At 51.6% G+C, this 19,782-nt stretch overlaps 1 protein-coding gene across 1 annotated transcript in view; it reads left to right on the top strand.

The window, feature by feature from the left end:
- The window catches only part of PADI3 (peptidyl arginine deiminase 3), a 38,078-nt gene extending 18,719 nt beyond the window's left edge, over positions 1-19,359 (top strand). The window contains exons 6-16 of the mRNA XM_023219849.2: positions 337-462; positions 2,804-2,982; positions 3,447-3,550; positions 3,635-3,746; positions 5,992-6,099; positions 7,284-7,435; positions 9,134-9,278; positions 9,389-9,491; positions 12,871-12,950; positions 15,826-15,951; positions 17,978-19,359. Of these exons, the coding sequence (XP_023075617.1) occupies positions 337-462; positions 2,804-2,982; positions 3,447-3,550; positions 3,635-3,746; positions 5,992-6,099; positions 7,284-7,435; positions 9,134-9,278; positions 9,389-9,491; positions 12,871-12,950; positions 15,826-15,951; positions 17,978-18,211 (1,469 nt within the window). The 3' untranslated portion in view covers positions 18,212-19,359. The remainder of the gene's footprint in view (positions 1-336; positions 463-2,803; positions 2,983-3,446; positions 3,551-3,634; positions 3,747-5,991; positions 6,100-7,283; positions 7,436-9,133; positions 9,279-9,388; positions 9,492-12,870; positions 12,951-15,825; positions 15,952-17,977) is intronic.
- The last annotated feature ends 423 nt before the right edge of the window (positions 19,360-19,782 follow it).

Here is a 19,782-nt window from a genome sequence, read left to right as displayed (position 1 = left end):
CACAGGGAGGGATGCTGGGACGGAGACCAGAACCCTCACCTGCGAAATGCCCCCATGGCCTTATCCTCCTCGCTTCTCTGGAGCACCTGTTGTGTGTCAGACACCGGCTAGCTATGCCACACTTCATGTTTCTCTGGGCAATTGAGGAAACATGAGTCCAGGAGAGCACAGATGTCTTTGTGGTTTGTTCTGGATAGCTTCCAGGGTTTTCACAAAGCTGGGGCTGGGAGACCCAGGTCTTGATACCCACTGACCAGGGGAGGGAGCCAGGCAGCAGAGGAAGGGCCAGGTGGCCAGGACTCCCCTGAGTCACTGCCACTCTGTCTGACTTCGCAGACCTGGAAGACATGTCTGTCATGGTCCTGCGGACGCAGGGCCCTGCAGCCCTCTTTGACGACCACAAACTTGTCCTCCACACCTCCAGCTATGACGCTGAACGGGCACAGGTCTTCCATGTCTGCGGTGAGTTTGTGCCACTCCCCCTTGCCGTCTGTGCCCTGTTGCCAGGTTGCCTGCTAGGGAACCTTGTCTTCCTGCCTTGGGCCATGGGCAGGTCCTGCTCACACTCTGGGAGATGCCTTGGTGGGTGGCGGGTCGCAGTAAGACTAGTCAGAAGTGGGGGCTTTGGAACTGACGAACTGGTGCCCCCAGCACAGCACCTGGCCTGATGTCATTTTATTGGATGAATGAACTTTTCAAATACATTTTAAACATATGTAGAAATTCTTATCAAAAATGTCAAACATACACAAAAAGCAGGCCGATGAATCCCCACATGCCTGTCACTCAGATGAAACAATTATCACTGTTTTTTCTGTCTCGCTGAAGTATTGTAAAACCAACCAACCCCAAACACCGTAAACTTCACCCCCAATTAATTCAGTTTGTATTCCCCCCAGATATAGATGGCTGCTGTTTTACATAGTCACAGTGCCAAATCACAAGAAATAAAGTAAGAATCTAAATGCCTTTGAGAAAGTAAAACTGTATACAAGTAATAAGATGCTTTTTATTTTTTTTGACGGAGTCTCGCTCTGTCGCTCTGGCTGGAGTGCAGTGGTGCGATCTTGGCTCACTGCAACCTCCAACTCCCAGGTTCAGGCGATTTTCCTGCCTCAGCCTCCCAAGTGGCTGTGACTATAGGCATGTGCCACCACCCCCAGCTAGATTGTTGTATTTTTAGTAGAGATGGGGTTTCATTGTCTTAGCCAGGATGCTCTCTATCTCCTGACCTCGTGGTCTGCCTGCCTTAGCCTCCCAAAGTGCTGGGATTACAGGCATGAGCAACCACACCCAGCCACTTATTTTTTAAATAATGACAATGACATTTTTAAAATAAAGACAATATGAAAGTATAGAAAATGAAACCTGAGAGCTCTCTACCCCGTCTCTAAATCTTTTTTATTTTATTTATTTATTTATTTATTTATTTATTTATTTATTTATTTATTTATTTGAGTCAAGGTCTTGCTCTGTTGCCCAGGCTGGAGTGTAGTGGCGTGATCGCAGCTCGCTGCAGCCTCCACCTTTCAGGCTCAAGCAGTCCTTCCACCTTGGCCTCCCAAGTAGCTGGGACTACAGGCATGTACCACCACACCCTGCTAATTTTCGTATTTTTTTTTTTTTTTTTTTTTTGTAAAGACAAGGTTTCACCTTGCTGCCTAGGCTGGTCCTGAACTCCTGGGCTCAAGCAGTCCACCCGCTTTGGCCTCCCAAAGTGCTAGGATTATAGGCGTGAGATGCCACACCTGGCCTAAATCTGACTCTCACTGTTAACGAGTTGGGTTGTGCACTTCCCAACTTTATCATACATGCTCTCCTGCATGTGTCCATATGCTGCTTTCCAACCGGCTTCTTTCACTGAGTAATAATCCCACATGTCTTTCCTGGTATTTATTGAGCTCCACTTCATTATTTTCCACTGCTGTATAATATTCCTAAGCATAGAGGTGCTGTGACTTACACAGTTCTCTGAACATCATAGTGGTTTGCAGTGTTTTGATTTTATAACCGTGCAGGTTGCTTGAGGTCGGGGCTTTGTTCAAGGCCAGAACCGTGCCCCATGGGTGCACTGTAGTTGCACAGTAAATATTTGATGAATTAATGAATATCGAGCACTCTTGTACAGAAATATTATGTGAATTTGTACCTTTTATTGTTTGTTTGTTGTTTTGTTTTTTGTTGTTTTGTTTTTTGTTTTTTTTTTTTGAGACGGAGTCTCGCTCCATGCCCAGGCTGGAGTAAAGTGGTGTAATCTCGGCTCACTGCAACCTCCGCCTCCCAGGTCCAGGCGGTCCTCCTGCCTAAGCCTCCTGAGTAGCTGGGATTATAGGTGTGCACCACCACCGCCCGGCTAATTTTTGTATTTTTAGTAAATACAGGTTTTCACCATGTTAGCCAAGCTGGTCTTGAACTCCTAACTTCAGGTGCTCCACCACCCTTGGCCTCCCAAAGTGCTGTGATTACAGGCATTAGCCACCGTGCCCAGCCTGTAGATGTATTTTTGTAGGAAAGATACCTAGTAGTGGAATTGCTGGGCTAGGGGTAAACATTACTTTGTTGGATGCTGCCAAACTACACTCCAAAAAGACATGAGCACCAGCCTTAGAAATGAAGATCCTTTCCCCTAGCCGCACCCCCACTGTGTATTACCTGTCTTCTCCTTTGCCACTGGAGGTGAAAGGATGGAGTTGTTGGAGGACTTGGAATTTTTGGTGAAACTGCAGACCTCTTCCTGTGTCCCTCATATTCATGCTCCCTGGGCCCACAGGGAGTCACAGCCACCCCTTCCCTCCCCTTCCAGGTCCTGAGGATGTGTGTGAGGCCTATAGGCACGTGCTGGGCCAAGACAAGGTGTCCTACGAGGTACCCCGCTTCCACGGGGACGAGGAGCGCTTCTTCGTGGAAGGCCTGTCCTTCCCTGATGCCGGCTTCACAGGACTCATCTCCTTCCATGTCACTCTGCTGGATGACTCCAACGAGGTAGGGACAGAGGGGGTTCAAGAGGGGGTCCACTCAGGACCAGCGTGGGCAGCATGGTGAAACCCCATCTCTACAAAAAAAAATTAGTGAGGCATAGTGGTGTGCACCTATAGTACCAGCTACTTGGGAGGCTGAGGTAGGAGGATCACCTGAACCCAGGGGGGTTGAGGTTGCAGTGAGCCATGATCACCTCACTGCACTCTATAGCCTGGGCAACAAAGTAAGACCCTGTCTCCAAAAAAATAATAATAATAAAGGGCGGTGGAGAGGGCTCCATTCCTAGTAAAGTCTACCAGGCACCACTGGTGTGAAAGACCCCAGACTTCTTGGCCCTCCCTCTGGTTCATTTCCGTCTTGCAGAGAAGCAAGGGGCTTTCTTACAGACCACAGTGGTGGACTCAGAGTCCCCCCAGGCCTCGGGACTCCAAGTCCAGTGCTCTTTCTCCCCTGGTCTGCCCCTGCAGGATTTTTCGGCATCTCCTATCTTCACTGACACTGTGGTGTTCCGAGTGGCACCCTGGATCATGACACCCAGCACCCTGCCGCCCCTAGAGGTGTACGTGTGCCGGTGAGTCTTGGGGCAGTGGGTAGCCCCTCTGGCCTCCAGGCCCCGCCTCCATCCTGAGCCCCTCCTCCCTGGGCTTCTCCGTAGTGTGAGGAACAACACGTGTTTTGTGGATGCGGTGGCAGAGCTGGCCAGGAAGGCCGGCTGCAAGCTGACCATCTGCCCACAGGCCGAGAACCGCAACGACCGCTGGATCCAGGTAAGCACGCCCGCTGGGCAGGGCCCGGCCAGGACACCATCCTGGAGGGAAAGACCTTCATCTGGAGGCCACCGAGAAACATCCAGGAGGACCCGGGTGCTCCCCAGGGAACTTGCTGCCCTTTCTAATGTGAGATCTAGAGGCCTCTCTCCAGAACTTTCTGGAGACCCAGACACACGCTGATGCTGGATTCAACACCCATTCACCCACCGGATCTGCGCTAGGCCCATAGGGGTGGCACAGGTGTGAGACACACATGCCCTGCCCTCAACAGCTGAGGCCAGTGGTTCTCATCAAGAGGCGATTTGTCCCCAGGAGACATTTGGCAGTACCTGCAGACAGCGCTCAGGACAAGCCCCCACAATAACATCATCCAGTCCCACGCATCAGTAGTGTCGAAGCTGAGAAACCCTGGTGTGCAGAATGATGGCTACAAAAATACCTACTCCTACCATCTAGGGTGTAGCTCGGGCAACATGGTGAAACCCTGTCTCTACAACAAAGTTAAAAAATTAGCACGGCATGGTGGCGTGTGTCTGTAGTCCCAGCTACTCTGGAGGCTGAGGTCAGAGGATCACCCGAGTTTAGGAAGGTCAAGGCTGCAGTGAGCTGTGGTTGTGCCACTGTACTCCAGCCTCGGCAATAGAATGAGACCTTGTCTCAAAAAAGAAAAGAAAAGAAAGGAAAAGGAAAGGAACGGAATGGAAAGGAAAGGAAAGGAAGAGGGAGGGAAGGAAGGAAAAAAAAAAAAAAAGATCTAGGGTGCAGAGGCTGTACCAGCAAGGCACCAGAAGGGTTTGGGGGATGCAGCATCACCTCTGCCCAGGGAATCAGTGAAGACCTCTGGGAAGGAGAGCGTCTGAGCTGGACCAGACTTGGCAGATGGGTGCACATGACTTCTGCCATTTACACAGCATTTTCTGCAGGCCAGGCATAGCATCATCTCTTGATAACCTCCTGCAAGTCCACCATAATTCAGGAGCTCTTAGGGGAGCATGACTGGGCCACAGAGCTGGTACAGGCAGTGCTGGGACTCAGGCTGCCAAGTACCAGGCTGTACAGGGTGGTGATCCTGGCAGAGACCAAGCATGCGCAAAGGCCCAGGGTGGGAGGCAGGAGAGAGAACGCTGTGTGTTGTCCTCTGTCAGGGCACTGGTTCTGAGAAAGGCAAGGGTTGAGGTGGGAGACCTTGAACGCCAAGTTAAGGAGCTTTCCTCTTGGCTGGACGTCAGTCCAGTGAGAGGGTTTGGGGCAGGACTCTGGGGCAAGATGGGCTGGGTTTAGAGCCTGGCTGTGCCACCAACTGACTAGCTGTGAGCTTTGGGACAAATGTTTTTTTAATTTTTATTTTTTTAATTAATATATTTTGAATTTATTTTTCTTTTTGGAGACAGTGTCTCTCTGTCACCCTGACTGGAGTGCCATGGCGTGATCACAGCTCACTGGCAGCCTCGAAGTCCCAGGTTCAAGTGATCCTCCTGCCTCAGTCTCCTGAGTAGCTGAGACCACAGGTGCAGCCATCAGGCTCAGCTAATTTTTTGTAGGGATGGGGTCTTGCCATGTTGCCAAGGGTTGTCTCAAACTCCCGGCCTCGAGCAATCCTCCGCCTCATTCTCCCAAAGTGCTGGGATTATAGGTGTGAGCCACCGCACCCGAACTGGATAAATAATTAGACCTCTTAGTTCCTCATTTTCCTCATCTGTCACATGGGGTAATTATGGCACCCACGTCAAGCGTGTCATGAGGATGAATGGAGTTAATGTTTATAAAGAGTTTAGGGCAGGACCTGGATGTGTAGTTCATTCACACTGGGCCATCTTTTCCTCCAGAATCTGAGGGGTCAGGACTGACCTGGGCACATTTATGGGTCTGAGAAGGAGGCATATTTGTATCCCCACAGAGCCCCTCAGCTCTGTCCAACTCAGGCCACCGTGGGAGCTTCTCTGTGTTCACCTGCCCTGGCCCAGCCCTCATGGGGACACCCCCAAGGTCATGTCCATGTTCTCGTTCACCTCCGGCCTCTGTCTTGCTGTGTGACCTTAGACAAGTGCACCCCCTCTTTGAGCCTCCAGCCCCTCCTCCAGTCAGCAGGCACCCTGACCTCGGTCCTCTCCATGTTCGAGCGCAAAACATGCTTGGGACAGGGGTCTTGGTGAGCAGTCTGCACACAGGGCTCAGAGCCGAGCCAGCAGGGGCAGCTGTTGACTGTCACAGCTGTGCATCTGTTGACTCTCCTCACTTGCAGGATGAGATGGAGCTGGGCTACGTTCAGGCGCCACACAAGACCTTCCCGGTGGTCTTTGACTCCCCAAGGAATGGGGAACTGCAGGATTTTCCTTACAAAAGAATCCTGGTGAGTGGTCCTCGGCTGCAGCCCACCCGTGAGAGCTGAGAGGCCTTACCCCAAGGGCCACACTGGGGTGTGGGGTACAGAGGGCAGCAGTGGGAACTGTGCTCTTCAGGGATGAGGATAGGGTTGCCAGATAAAATGCAGGAGATGCCCAGTCAAATGTGAATTTCAGACCAGCAACAGGTTAACTTTTTGGTGTAAGTATGTCCCAAATATTGCATGGGATATACTTACACTAAAAAAAGTTATTGTTTATCTAAAATTCAAAGTTAATTGGACATCCTGTATTTTTATTTACTAAATCTGGTAGCACTAAATAGGGGAAGGAGGATGGTGCTCATGTTCAGAACACAAACTTTAGAGTCAGAACAACCCTGCTCCATTACTTACATGCTGTGTGATGTTGCGTGAGTTACTACCACTCTCTGAGCCTTATTTTCCTCATCAGTAACAATGATATTTAGGCCCTGGCCTCACAGGTGTTTGTGAAGCGTCTCATCGTCACAGTACCTGCATGGAGGGAGTGTGTGTGCGCACACACCATTGTTAGCTGGTATCATTACTGTAATTAAAAAGGATAACAGGGAAGGCGATGGTTGCTGACTAGGACCTCCTGAGAAAAGAGGAGTGACTTGCTTGGTGCCATAAAGAACAGAAGACCCCTCCAACCCCCTCACTGATTACACAGATGCTAGGAGCTCGCTCTCCTGACCCTTGATGTTGTCGAAGTTCCTTCTGAGAGATGACCCTGGGGAGGTCTCCCCTTCTGTAGAGTTCAAAGACAGAGGCCCAGAGGGCCATCAGCAGCCTCTTGGTTCCCACAACTGGCCACTTGGGCTGCCACTTGCCCTTGGTCTGAACTTGGCAGGAAGGCTGTGTAGGTAAGCGGGTGGGGTGGCCATCGCCTCAGGCTGCATGTCCGATGCGGAGTGGTGGAGCGACCAGAGCGCCCCCTGCTGTCTTGCTGTGATAAGGCAGCAAGGCCAGAAAGTCCCAACTTTGCCTGCTAGGCGTGCACGAAATTTTGACTGGCTCAGATCCCCCACCCACCGCCAATGACTCTGTATTTCCATCTGAAGAATGGATGGCCTTTCCCACCCTGTCTTGAAGGAGCTCAGAGCCCAGCAAGTTGGTTCAGGCTCTTCCTGGTACCCTCCACCCCCACCTAACTTGGTTTCCCTCTCCAGGGTCCAGATTTTGGTTACGTGACTCGGGAGCCACGCGACAGGTCTGTGAGTGGCCTGGACTCCTTTGGGAACCTGGAGGTCAGCCCCCCAGTGGTGGCCAATGGGAAAGAGTACCCCCTGGGGAGGATCCTCATTGGGGGCAACCTGCCTGGGTGAGAGAGTGACAGGGAGTGGAGCTCCTGGGGTGGAGGCTGAGGGTTGGGGGTGGTGATGATGTTGGAGCAGAGGCCATTCTACTCCTTGAAGAGAACCAGAAGCAAGGAGTGATGAAATTATACTCCCGGATGTAGCGGGGGTGGTGGGTGTTCACCAGACATGGTCCACACTTACCTCGGGGACTTTGAAACCAGAGAGAGCAGAGACCTAAGAGATCATTCGGTCCAACACTTTTATTTTACAAGTGGGCCCAGAGAGGGTAAGTGAGTCACATAGAAAGCAAAGTTATAACTAGACTCAGGTTTTCTGATTCTGAAAATAAATAGATGATACTAGTAATAGTCAATTAATAGTAACAGAAGAAGACCAGGCATGGTGGCTCACGCCTGTAATCCCAGCACTTTGGGAGGCCGAGGTGGGCAGATCACAAGGTCAGGAGATCGAGACCATCCTGGCTAACACAGTGAAACCTCGTCTCTACTAAAAATACAAAAAAAAAAAAAAAAAAAAGTTGAGCGTCGTGGCGGGCACCTGTAGTCCCAGCTACTTGGGAGACTGAGGCAGGAGAATGGCGTGAACCTGGGAGGTGGAGCTTGCAGTGAGCCGAGATCATACCACTGCACTCCAGCATGGGTGAGAGAAGGAGACTCTGTCTCAAAAAGAAAAAAAGTAACAAAAGAAAAAGTTTCCATTCCCAACAGTCCTGGGAGAAAATACCTTTAGGTCAAAGCTTGTTCATACTACCATGTAAATGGTAATATCATTTTTTACCACTGGTAAAAATATCATTTTTACCAAAACAAATGATATGTTTTTCAGTAGTGACACAGGGGTGCTGATGGAAAAGGAATCCTATCATATTGGTTACTTGCTGTGCACTACACCAAGACATTGAGCTAACCAAATGCAACAAAGCTGTTAGAACAGACTTGGGATCAAATAATGAATGAATCCAGAGTCAAGCTTTGCAGGGGACTCACTGCCCTCAAATGCATAATCCCATTGAAAGAGGAAGCTGGACCATGCCCTTAGATACATTTTCCTAAAGATTGAACATGGGGGTGAAATCTGGCTCTTGGAGAATGAGAACCTGGTGTGAGGGTGGTTCTGAAGATTTTCCTGGATGGTGGGACCTGGTGGGTCATTGCCCTGGTATGACCGACCTGTCCTGAGTCTGCCTCATGCAGAACTCACCCTGAGTGGAATTTTAAAATATACATATCTAACTGGGCACAGTGGCTCATGCCTGTAATCCCAGCACTTTGGGAGGCCGAGGCGAGCAGATCACTTGAGGTCAGGAGTTGAAGACCAGCCAGCTAACATGGTGAAACCCCATCTCTAGTAAAAATACAGAAAAATTAGCCTGGCCTAGTGGTGCACTCCTGTAATCCCAGTTGCGTGGGAGGCTGAGGCAGGAAAACCCCTTGAATCTGGGAGGCGGAAGTTGCAGTGAGGCACGATGGTGCCACTGCACTCCAGCCTAGGTGACAGAGTGAGTTTCCATCTCAAAAATAAATAAATATATATATAAAATAAAATATACATATTTATCATCTTTCCTATTTATAAAAGTAATGCATCTTTTTTGTTTTTTAAAAAATCAGATATTACAGGAATGCTAAATTCTTGTCATTTTATTTCTGCATGGAGTCTTTTTAGTTAAGCGACTTTTTTTTTAACTTCCTGGGTCCCAGGTCAAGTGGCCGCAGGGTCACCCAGGTGGTGCGGGACTTCCTCCATGCCCAGAAGGTGCAGCCCCCCGTGGAGCTCTTTGTGGACTGGTTGGCCGTGGGCCACGTGGATGAGTTTCTGAGTTTCGTCCCTGCCCCCGATGGGAAGGTAAGAACGTGGTGCATGACGTGTCTCTCCCTGGCATCTGGGGCAAGAACTGAGCTCCAGGGCACCACACCAAGGCAGGAGGCTCAGCCGAATCTGTTCTCTGCACACAGGGCTTCCGGATGCTCCTGGCCAGCCCTGGGGCCTGCTTCAAGCTCTTCCAGGAAAAGCGGAAGTGTGGCCACGGGAGGGCCCTCCTGTTCCAGGGGGTTGTTGGTGGGTAACAGCGCCATGTCCCTCCTTGCAGCTTGCCTGCCCCTCACCCAAATTAAGACACATTATGGCTTGAGATGGGGAGGGCAAGTTTTAAAGCAGGGGTGTGTCCCCAAATTCAGGGCTTCTCACTCCTGCCCCAGCACACTTTGCTTCACCAGATACCACTGCCCACGGCTGGGGCCAAGCTGAGGCGGGGAGTGGGTGATGGAAGGTGGGCATGGACTGAGCAGGGATATAGTGACTTCCCAGGCAGGTGACCAATGCAGTCACACTGTGGAACTTCAATGTTCTGCAGTTACTGTCCTGAAATCCTCTTTTTTTTTTTTTTTCTTTTTGAGACGGATTTTCGCTCTTGTTGCCCAGGCTGGAATGCAATGGTGTGATCTCCACTCACCGCAACCCCTGCCTCCCAAGTTCAAGTGATTCTCCTCCCTCAGCCTCCTGAGTAGCTGGGATTGTAGGCATGCGCCACCACGCCTGGCTAATTTTGTGTTTTTAGTAGAGACGGGGTTTCTTCATGTTGGTCAGGCTGGTCTCGAACTCCCGACCTCAGGTGATCAGCCCACTGTCGGCCTCCCAAAGTGCTGGGATTACAGGTGTGAGCCACCACACCTGGCTGTCCTGAAATCTTAATTCCGTTTTGTGAGGTCTGATGGATCAATGGAGCGTCTATGGGGCTTGGAGCCTCTGCTCAGGCACAATCCTGTCTCCCAGCCTCCCTGCCTCCCTGGCACAGATTATCTGCTGCCTACTCCTGTGCTCCCTGGAGCCCCAGTGCCAGGCCTCCCCATCTCTGTCACTGTCCTGAGATGCTGCAGCACTGCGCCCCCAGCAGGAGCCTGGGCATGGGCACTTGGGAGGGGTAAGTGTCCCACCCAGCCTTGCTCAGGTACCCAGCACATACCCAGAGGCCACAATACTCTGGAGGTCGCCCATTTGCCTTGGCTTGGGGTGGCGGGCCTGTGGGAAGGAGAGATGCCAGGCTGGACCTGCTGGCCCCATTCCAGGGCACAGCATGTGGGTCTCACAGCAGAGGCATGCCCAGGCACAGCCCACTGGGAGCTAGGCCTCCACTATGAGGCCCACAGGCCAGGCCCTGACACCAGCAAGGGTCTGCCCAGCCCCAGGCGTGTCCCCGGCAATGTGAAATAGCAAATAAAAACCACCCTGAGAAGTCAGGAGAGAGATTTGCGGAGAAAGAAACAGCTTTATACTATAGTACCTTTAATGGTACTTTTTTCTCTGCTGTTTAAGCAAGGAGCTGGCATTTTCTTTTTCTTTTTTGAGACAGGGTCTATCAGCCAGGCTGGAGTGCAGTGACATGATCTCAGCTCACTGCAGCCTCAACCTCCCAGACTTAAGCGATTCTCCCACCGCAGTCTCACGAGTAGCTGGGACCACAGGCATGCACCACCACGCCTGGCTAACTTTTTGTATTTTTTGTAGAGATGGAGTCTCACCATGTTGCCCAGGCGGGTCTTGAACTCCTGAGCTCAAGTGATCTGTCTGTCTTGGCCTCCCAACGTGCAGGATTACAGGTGTGAACCATTGTGTCTGGTGAGGGCCCACTTTTTTTTTTTTTTTTTTTTTTTTTTGTGCACTGGAGGAATTTTGAGGGAGAGAGCTGGCTGGACTGGAGTCATCATCTGGCAAACTTGCTGGAACGGTTCTCAAATTCACTCCCTTTCCAGCCCCAGTGAGACTGCAGGAATCCCAGAGGATCCTCCCTTTCTCAGTGACCCCAGAGGTCACAGGGCAAAGACCCTTTGGCAGGCAGAATCGTAGGTTTTCTTGGTCCCATGGCCTCAGGGGAGGCATATAGCATCCTAGACCAAACACAGCTCAGAGAGAAAAAAACTCCTTTAGAACTTAGATGCTCCCAGGTATAATAACTTGCAAAGTCCCCTTGCTCTCTGTTTGCTAGCGTTAACTTCTTCCAACACAACCCTGGAGACCTAGCAATCAAATGGAAGAGAAATAGTCTTTCTTGATCCTGTTGCTGCCAAAGGGACCCTGACTAGACTCTGGTGAACCTAGAGTAAGTCTTAGAAATCCTTAAATCCAAATGATGTACCCGGCAGGGAGAAATGCCACCTTCCATCTTTCCTGGGAGAACCGTGTTTCTGGTGAGCAAGACCCAGGAATGGGTTGAGCAAAGTTATTCCAACCTGCCCAGCTGGGAGGGAGTGTGGGAGAATTCACAGATGGCAGAGGCCACAAGCAGCCACCCCACCCTCGAGGGCTGACACTCAGGCAGTGACTGTGGCGATTAATTATACAGACACAGAGGCCAGAGCGCTTATTAGGCACCTCAGCACGCCAGGCCTCACGCTGTGTGCATCACACGTGTTATCTCATTTGATCTCACGAGAGCCTGTGGGATGACCATCACCACCTTTATACCCAAGCATGTGAGGCTCAGAGAGGGGACGTCACTGGCCCAGAGGTCTCAGCAAGATTGCAGTGGAGCTGGGACTGGACCCCAGCTGCCTGCCTTAAACTGGGGTGAAGCGGGTGTTGGGCCTGCAGATGGGTCCAGGCAGCCCTCTCCTTTCCCTTGGTCAAGGCTCGAGGCCCTGTGCGAACCTTGGGCTTGGGTTTGAATCACAAGCCCCCACATATCCTACCTGTGTGACCCTGGGCAAGTCTTCTGACCTCTCTGAGCCTCAGTTTTCTCATCTGTAAAGTGGAGATCATAATGCATACCTTGTGGGGGTCACCATGAGGGTTAAATGAGATGCTGAACGTGGGCACTGCCCTCGGGGCCTGCTCATGGTAAGCGCTTACTGAGTGGCAGCCATAAGGATTGTGTGCCATTGACTCTAGCCTCCCCTTTCCTGTCCAGTCTCATCTCCATGGGCACCCCATCAGGCTGAGAAAATCTGGGCCCCTGGGAGGTCCCCATTTCATGCAGTCACTCCTGGAGGGCAGGGTTGGGGCCTGATGGTGTCCGAATCCCGGGACTGGCTGGTTCGCTGCTCAGTGAACCTATAAAACCTGACTCTGATGGTGGGTGGGTGGGCAGCCACTGACCCAGCTCCCGGCTAAGCCAAAGCCAGAGGAGTCCTCATGCAGTGCCCTCGGGCGGTTGTAAATTTCCAGTGAAAGGCGTTACCACTTCTGGTGAACTCAAATAAAGGTCTAAAGTTCATCCCGCTATGGGAACCAGACCCTCCCACTCCTTACACACCCAGATGTGCACAGTGGCCAAGACAAGCTCAGATAGGTGGTGCCCACCCAAAGCCCGGGAAAGTCAGAGGCTGCTGACTCGGCAAGACCAGTAGCTGTGAACTTGGCTCCTGCCTGTCTGCTTCCCTAAACAGGGGGTCCTCATGTTGGTGCTGTCCCTGTCCTTCCCTTTCATCTCTCTCCTTCACAGATAATGAGCGGGTCAAGACCATCTCCATCAACCAGGTGCTCTCCAATAAAGACCTCATCAACTACAATAAGTTTGTTCAGGTATCAGGGCTGTGGTGTACCTGTGGGCTGTGATTTGGGAGCAGGCCGGCCTGGAGGCAAGGATGGGATACGGACATCTAAGGCTCACCATTCACGAAAGCTCAGGTTAGAACAGGCCCGGACAGAGGGGCCCCCACACCCTCCTTTGACCCAGGAGAAGTGAGGGGAGCGAGGCATGTGTATGGGAAGAAGACAGATATTCCAGGCAGAGGGAACAGCACAGGCGATGGCCCTGAGGTGGAACAAACAGGCCTGGAGTATTTTAGGACAAGCCAGGAGGCTGATGTGGAGCCAGAAGAGGCCAGGTCACATCATGTGAGGCCTCGTAGGGCATCGCTGGAACTTTGGCTGTGACTCTGAGTGAGATTTGAGGCCATTAGGGGATATGAGCAGCGGACAGACCAGTCTGACTTACGCTTTAAAAGATCTCTCGGCTGGGCGCGGTGGCTCATGCCTGTAATCTCAGCACTTTGGGAGGCCGAGGCAGGCAGATCACAAAGTCAGGAGTTTGAGACCAGCCAGTTTGAGACCAGCCTGGCCAACGTGGCGAAACCCCTTCTTTACTAAAACTACGAAAATTAGCCGGGTGTGGTGGCATGCGCTTGTAATCCTAGCTACTCAGGAGGTTAAGACAGGAGAATTACTTGAACCTGGGAGGCAGAGGCTGCAGTGAGCCAAGATTGCGCCACTGCACTCCAGCCTGGGCAACAGAGCAAGACTCCATCTCGGAAAAAAAAAAAAATCTCTCTGTTGCTGTGTTGAAAACATATATTCTGTGGAGGTAAGGGATGACAGTAGATTCCAACGGGAAATACATGGCACCTGGAGCTGTATAACTGCAGAAGAGGTTGATAAAGGACATATTTACAAAGGTACAGGCAGGCTCAAAGAAACTAGCAAAGGACTGTTCAGTATCCCAGGCTAGGATGGACGGGGAGTGTTACTACCCCTACACCTGAAGGAATGAGGGAAGGGAACTGTCCCTGGAACCTGGAGAGGCCACCAGGATAAGAGGCTGTGAGACAAGAGATGTGACAGCCAACCCACAGTGAACTGGAGGGAGGGAGCTGCAGGGACAAATACCTCAGCTGTATTCTCCTCCTTCTTTGCCCCCGTTGGCTCAGCCCAATCAGGAGCCAGAGGGCACTGGAGTCCTTGATTCCTAGGGATCAGCCTCCCCATGCACGGAGCAGAGATGGGCGTACAATGTTCCTGAAGGGCAAACAGAATTTCCCACATAGGGACTGCATGAGTCGAAATCCTCCAAGAATGTCAAGATGGGGTTAAACATGTCAGGGTTTTATTAGTGAAAATGCCTGTGTGAGGAAATAGACTGGGAGCCAGAGAAGACTGGGAGACCCCGAGTGAAAGAGAGAAGGAAGGTGAGGTGCACGTACCCTATACTGCATACAGCCTGGGGAACCTTCAGCAAAGCCGTGGGAGATCCCACCAGCCACAGTCGCCCACCAGAGGAGTCCCTCGTCTCTCAGAAATGGGTCTGCCTGAGTGCACTATCACTCTCAGCCATTAGTTAGGAGCAGTCAGTGAGGTGTGACCTTAAACCCAGGAAGGGCTTCAGAGCTGGGCAGCAAGCACCCTTGGTCAGTTACACTCCCAAGTTGGAAGTGTGCAAGAGGAGTTATCATGGCTGCCACATGGGGCAAGGGCAGAGACCCCATAGGAAGCCATCACGGTCCACCAGGCTGGAGTGGGTGGCCTTCAGACCAGGTGGGAAGGGGGCAGATTGGGAACAGATGGCAAAGGTAGCACCCACAGGACTTGCTGATGAATTGGATTTGGAGGAGGGGACAGGAGACATCAAGAATAACAGCAAGACTTGTGGCCCTAACAGCTGGGTGAACAGTGGTGACACGTACTAAGCTGAAGAACCCTGGGGGAAGAAGCAGGGTGGTGGGGTAGAAATTAAGCATTTCTCTTTGGACGCATCATATTTGATGAGCCTGTTAGACACCCACGTGAAGATGCTAAGTAGGCAGCTACACTCACATGTCTGAGCTTAGGAAAGAGATGGGCTTTATAAAAAGGTTGGGATTAGCCAGGCATGGTGCTGGGTGCCTGTAATCCCAGCTACTCAGGAGGCTGAGGCAGGAGAATCACTTCAGCCCAGGAGGCAGAGGTTGCAGTGAGCCAAGATTGTGCCAGTGCACTCTGGCCTGGGTGACAGAGCGAGACCCTGTCTCAAAAAACAAAGAGGTGGGGAGATGCACATTTGGGAGTTGTCACTGTGTAGAGGTGTTTTAAACCATGAGACAGGCCGGGGGCTGTGGCACATGCCTCTAATCCTAGCACTTTAGGAGGCTGAGACAGGCAGATCACCTGAGGCCAGGAGTTTGAGACCAACCTGGCCAACGTGGTGAAAGCCTGTCTCTACTAAAAATACAAAAATTAGCTGGGTGTGTTATGGTGGGCACCTGTAATCCCAGCTACTTGGGAGTCTGAGGCAGGAGAATCGCTTGAACCCAAGAGGCGGAGGTTGCAGTGAGCCAAGATCACACCACTGCACTCCAGCCTGGGAGACAGAGCAAGACTCCATCTCAAAACAAACAAACAAACAACAACAACAACAACAAAACATGAGACAGAGTGAGATCCTCTAAGGCATGAGGGATTTGAAGAAGAGGGTCAAGGACGGAGCACTCTGAAACACTCATTTTTAACCTTATGGGGTAGGACTGTGAGGGGTGGACACAGGATAGGTATATTTTGACAAAGGGGCATGTAGATAAGGTCTGTGTGGACAATTGACCTCTGGGCACTTGGGTATCCTGCCTCTCCTCAACTAGACATGATGCCTTGAGTGCCCCCAAAACACACTGGCAAGGTGTCCCCAACTCTAGCCCTCCCCTGCCCCCAGAGCTGCATCGACTGGAACCGTGAGGTGCTGAAGAGGGAGCTGGGCCTGGCAGAGTGTGACATCATCGACATCCCGCAGCTCTTCAAGACCGAGAGGAAAAAAGCAATGGCCTTCTTCCCTGACTTGGTGAGGCCACCACCCATGACTCCAGACTATGTCAAATCAGGCTGCAAGCCTCTAAGCCCTAGAGGGGAAAATTATTTGGTCACAGTCATATTTAGGATTGTGGTGGCCAGTGGGGATGGCAGGGAGAATCAGGGATCCTATGGTGCTCCTCAGAAGGGCTTCTAGCTGGCTGACCACCATGGTCCCTGTGGAATGCTTGCTGGCCAAGCCCTGGCCCAAGGGGCATCAGGGAACGGGACCACTTGACATTTGTGGAGTGAATGAATGATTGCATGAGGTCGTGTGTGCAAAGCACATGGCATCAGCTGGGAACCCCGATGCTCATTCTGCTCTCTTCCTCCCAGCTTGCGGCTCTTCATCCATCCCACATGTATTTAGGGTCTCCTGTGGCAGATGCAGAGATGATTAAGAATGTCCCCTGCTCTCAAGGGACTTTCAGTCTAATCTGTTGAGAGGGAAATTCTCCCCCTCTCTGAGGACATGTCCCAATGATCTATTTTGTAGGATAAGGCGATGTGGCAGTTTGGAGGTTAGACAAAGCACTTCCAGCCTAAGAGGTAGAACTGGAGATCCAAGAGGCTTCATGGAAGAAGTGGCCTTTGACTGAGCCTTGAGGGCTTTGCCTCTGATGCTTCTAAATCTTTTTTTTTTTTTTTGAGCTGGAGTCTTGCTCTGTCGCTCAGGCTGGAGTGCAATGGCGCGATCTTGCTCACTGCAACCTCCGCCTCCAGGGTTCAAGCAATTCTCCTACCTCAGTCTCCTGAGTAGCTGGGATTACAGGCGTGCGCCACCACACCTGGCTAATTTCTGCATTTTTATTAGAGACGAGGTTTCACCATGTTGGCCAGGCTGGTCTTGAACTCCTGACCTCCAATGACCCACCCGCCTCAGCCTCCCAACGTGCTGGGATTACAGGCAGGAGCCACCGTGCCCGGCCCGCTTCTAAATCTTGAGCTTGCATTTGAAACACCTGGACAGGTGGGGCCCCCACCCCCACGGTCCTGATTCAGCAGGTCTAAGGCAGGGCCAGAGACACTGCTGCCTCGCTAACAAGCGCCCAGATGGTGCTGATGCTGCGTTTTAGAGGAACACAGTTTGAGCAGCACTGCCATAGGCCACCCAGCTCCCCTCTCCACGCCTCCCTACTTCCATCCCCTAGAAGAACTCAATTTGCCCATTGTCAGAGCCTTGTGGGGAACCTGTCCACACCACTGTTGCTTCATGCCCCCCTTTTTCCTTCCTCTTTTCAGGCAACTTTTTGCCCTCCACTTGCAAAGCCTCTTGCCACTCCCCTTCCTTCCTGTTCGAGGCTATCTTGTAATTATATATGTGCCCCAAGAAGCTTGTGCAATGATTCAGGTTCTTGTGTTCACAAGAGAGAGAGTCCTACTCAAGCCAGCTTCAACCAGAGGGAGTCTTAATATAAGGACACCAGAAACCTGAGGGCAGGATAGCTGCAGCAGAGCCTGGAATCCTCCCTGTTTCTGTGTCTACATCATTCATTCTCTTTTTCTCTCACCCTCTCCACCTCCTACTTCCTCTCCCTCTTCTTCCAGCTTGGCTTCCTTTGCTTCTCTGTTCCTGGGGACAAAGATGAGTATGGCCATGCACAGAGACACTGACACGGGCAGAGACCGACTAAACTCTCCCATTGTCAGTTTCAAATGGGAGAGGGACTCTGATTGGTCCATCTTGGACCAGCTGTCCTCCCTGGCCCAATCAGCTATGGCCTAGAAGGTTGGGATTCTGTAGCACAAACATGGCAGCTGCCACAATCCACAATTCCAAATTCACATTAGGGCAGTTTCCAGAGGACGTTGCCAGAGTGAGCTCTGTAGATGCTCCCAAAGGTACCTGGCTAAAGTGTTCTTCCCAGCCCCTTTAGCCAGTTACCCTCTCATTGCACAGGAAAGGGTGAGCAGCTATTGATAAGACTGCCTAAAACACAAATCTAGGTCCTGCAGATAGAGTAGAGGTGTGAGGTGGGAGCCCAGTGATGAAGTTCTGCCTCCCCTTCGGACTGCAGGTGAACATGCTGGTGCTGGGGAAGCACCTCGGTATCCCCAAGCCCTTCGGGCCCATCATCGATGGCCGCTGCTGCCTGGAGGAGAAGGTGCGATCCCTGCTGGAGCCACTAGGCCTCCACTGCACCTTCATTGATGACTTCACGCCATACCACATGCTGCATGGGGAGGTGCACTGTGGCACCAATGTGCGCAGAAAGCCCTTCTCCTTCAAGTGGTGGAACATGGTGCCCTGAGACAGCTCCCACCCACCATCCTGTCCCCCTGGGGCGGGCACTGGCCCAGGTGGTGGAGACAGAGACAGGCCCCTGAACGATAAGCACCAAGAGACCCCAAGGCTCCAGATGGAACACTGAGGGTGACCGTCCCTCTCAGAAGCCTTTTCCCTGGAAGTGTCCATGCCTCACCTGCAACCCGTGTGGTTCTCAGACTTGAATCTTCTTGGCCCCACAAAAAGAAGGACCTCATTTCTTACAGCCTTTCCTGTGATTCAACACAACCCATGGAGATGTCCCCTCCTCACTCTGAAATCATCCATTTGGGGACAAATCCACATTGGGGTCTAGAAACATCCATGTATCTCATCAGCCATCTTGTCCTGTTTATCCTAACAGAGGAAGGATCCATGATTCTGCTTTGGTCCAATTGCTTCCTCTCTGCAGAGGAACAACCCTAAAACCAGATCACTCCACACAGGACAGGCAGGAGAGATTCTTCCTAAAGCCTCCCCCATAAAAAGGGAGCTGTGGATCCACTTAGATCAGGGCGGGACCATCTTTCACCCTGCCAGGTTCCTGCCCAGATGTTGACCCTCACCCAGCATGAGCTGTCACATAGTATGAGCTTCTAGAAGCGTGTGGAAGCAATGAGAATTGTCCCTTAGCCTTATAAACTCCCCGTCACCTGACATGCAGAAATCCAGCTTTGTCCAGAATCTTCCTGGAATTTATTGGAGATGAAATTATCTGGGGGATTGTTGGGTACTGGGAAGACTGGGTACAAGGGTGAAAAATATCTCCCATAATACACATGGTTGACTATGGTGATCCACCTTGTGATGGTTAATATTAGGTGTCTGGAGAAGGATGTTTCATTGACCCTGGGACCTCTCTCTGTAGGAGGAGAGACCCCTGCCTCTCCTCTGGATTGGTCCCAGGCTCTCTATTGGCTTTGGTCAGCGTTTCCGCATAGCTGCAGAAGAGGGGGCTAAAGGGGCTGGGTCCACCAAGACAGCTCACAGCAGGAAAACTCTGGGAATGAACCACTGAATTCAGGGGATGGCGGTTGGGGAGGCAGTTCTCGAGATGTGTGCCAGCTACACGTGTATTCTGTATGGGTCCAGCTGCGTTTCCATCACTCGCTAATAAATGAACAGAAACACAAATGGCTTGGCTCTCATGTTGACCCTTCTTTGAGCTTAGAATGAGACAGCAAAGAAAGAGGACTTTCTTGCAGCTGAAGCATTTGCTTTCTTGACCCCCAAGAATTTGGGGCTGACATCCCAAATTTTGATAAGACTCAGATTGCCTTGTCTTGGCCAGAAGATGGGTTAGGGCTGCCATGGACAGTTGTGATGATATGGACACATAAAAGCAAGCCTGGGGGTAAAATGCTAGGCTACCAGGACAAGTGAGCATGGCCGGGCTGTGGCCGGAGGTTGCACTGTGGAAGGAGGGGCAGTGGGGAGCATGTGGAAGCCTTTTGCGTGTCCTTAGCAGCATCCTCCTTCCGCCTGCAAGAGGCTGCAGGAAGCCTTACTTCAGAGCACTCGGGCACTGTCCCTCTGCCCTCCACCCTCCCAACCCCC

Source organism: Piliocolobus tephrosceles, chromosome 1, assembly GCF_002776525.5.
Source record: "Piliocolobus tephrosceles isolate RC106 chromosome 1, ASM277652v3, whole genome shotgun sequence".
NCBI lineage: Eukaryota > Metazoa > Chordata > Mammalia > Primates > Cercopithecidae > Piliocolobus > Piliocolobus tephrosceles.
This window is presented reverse-complemented; position numbering and strand designations above follow the sequence as displayed.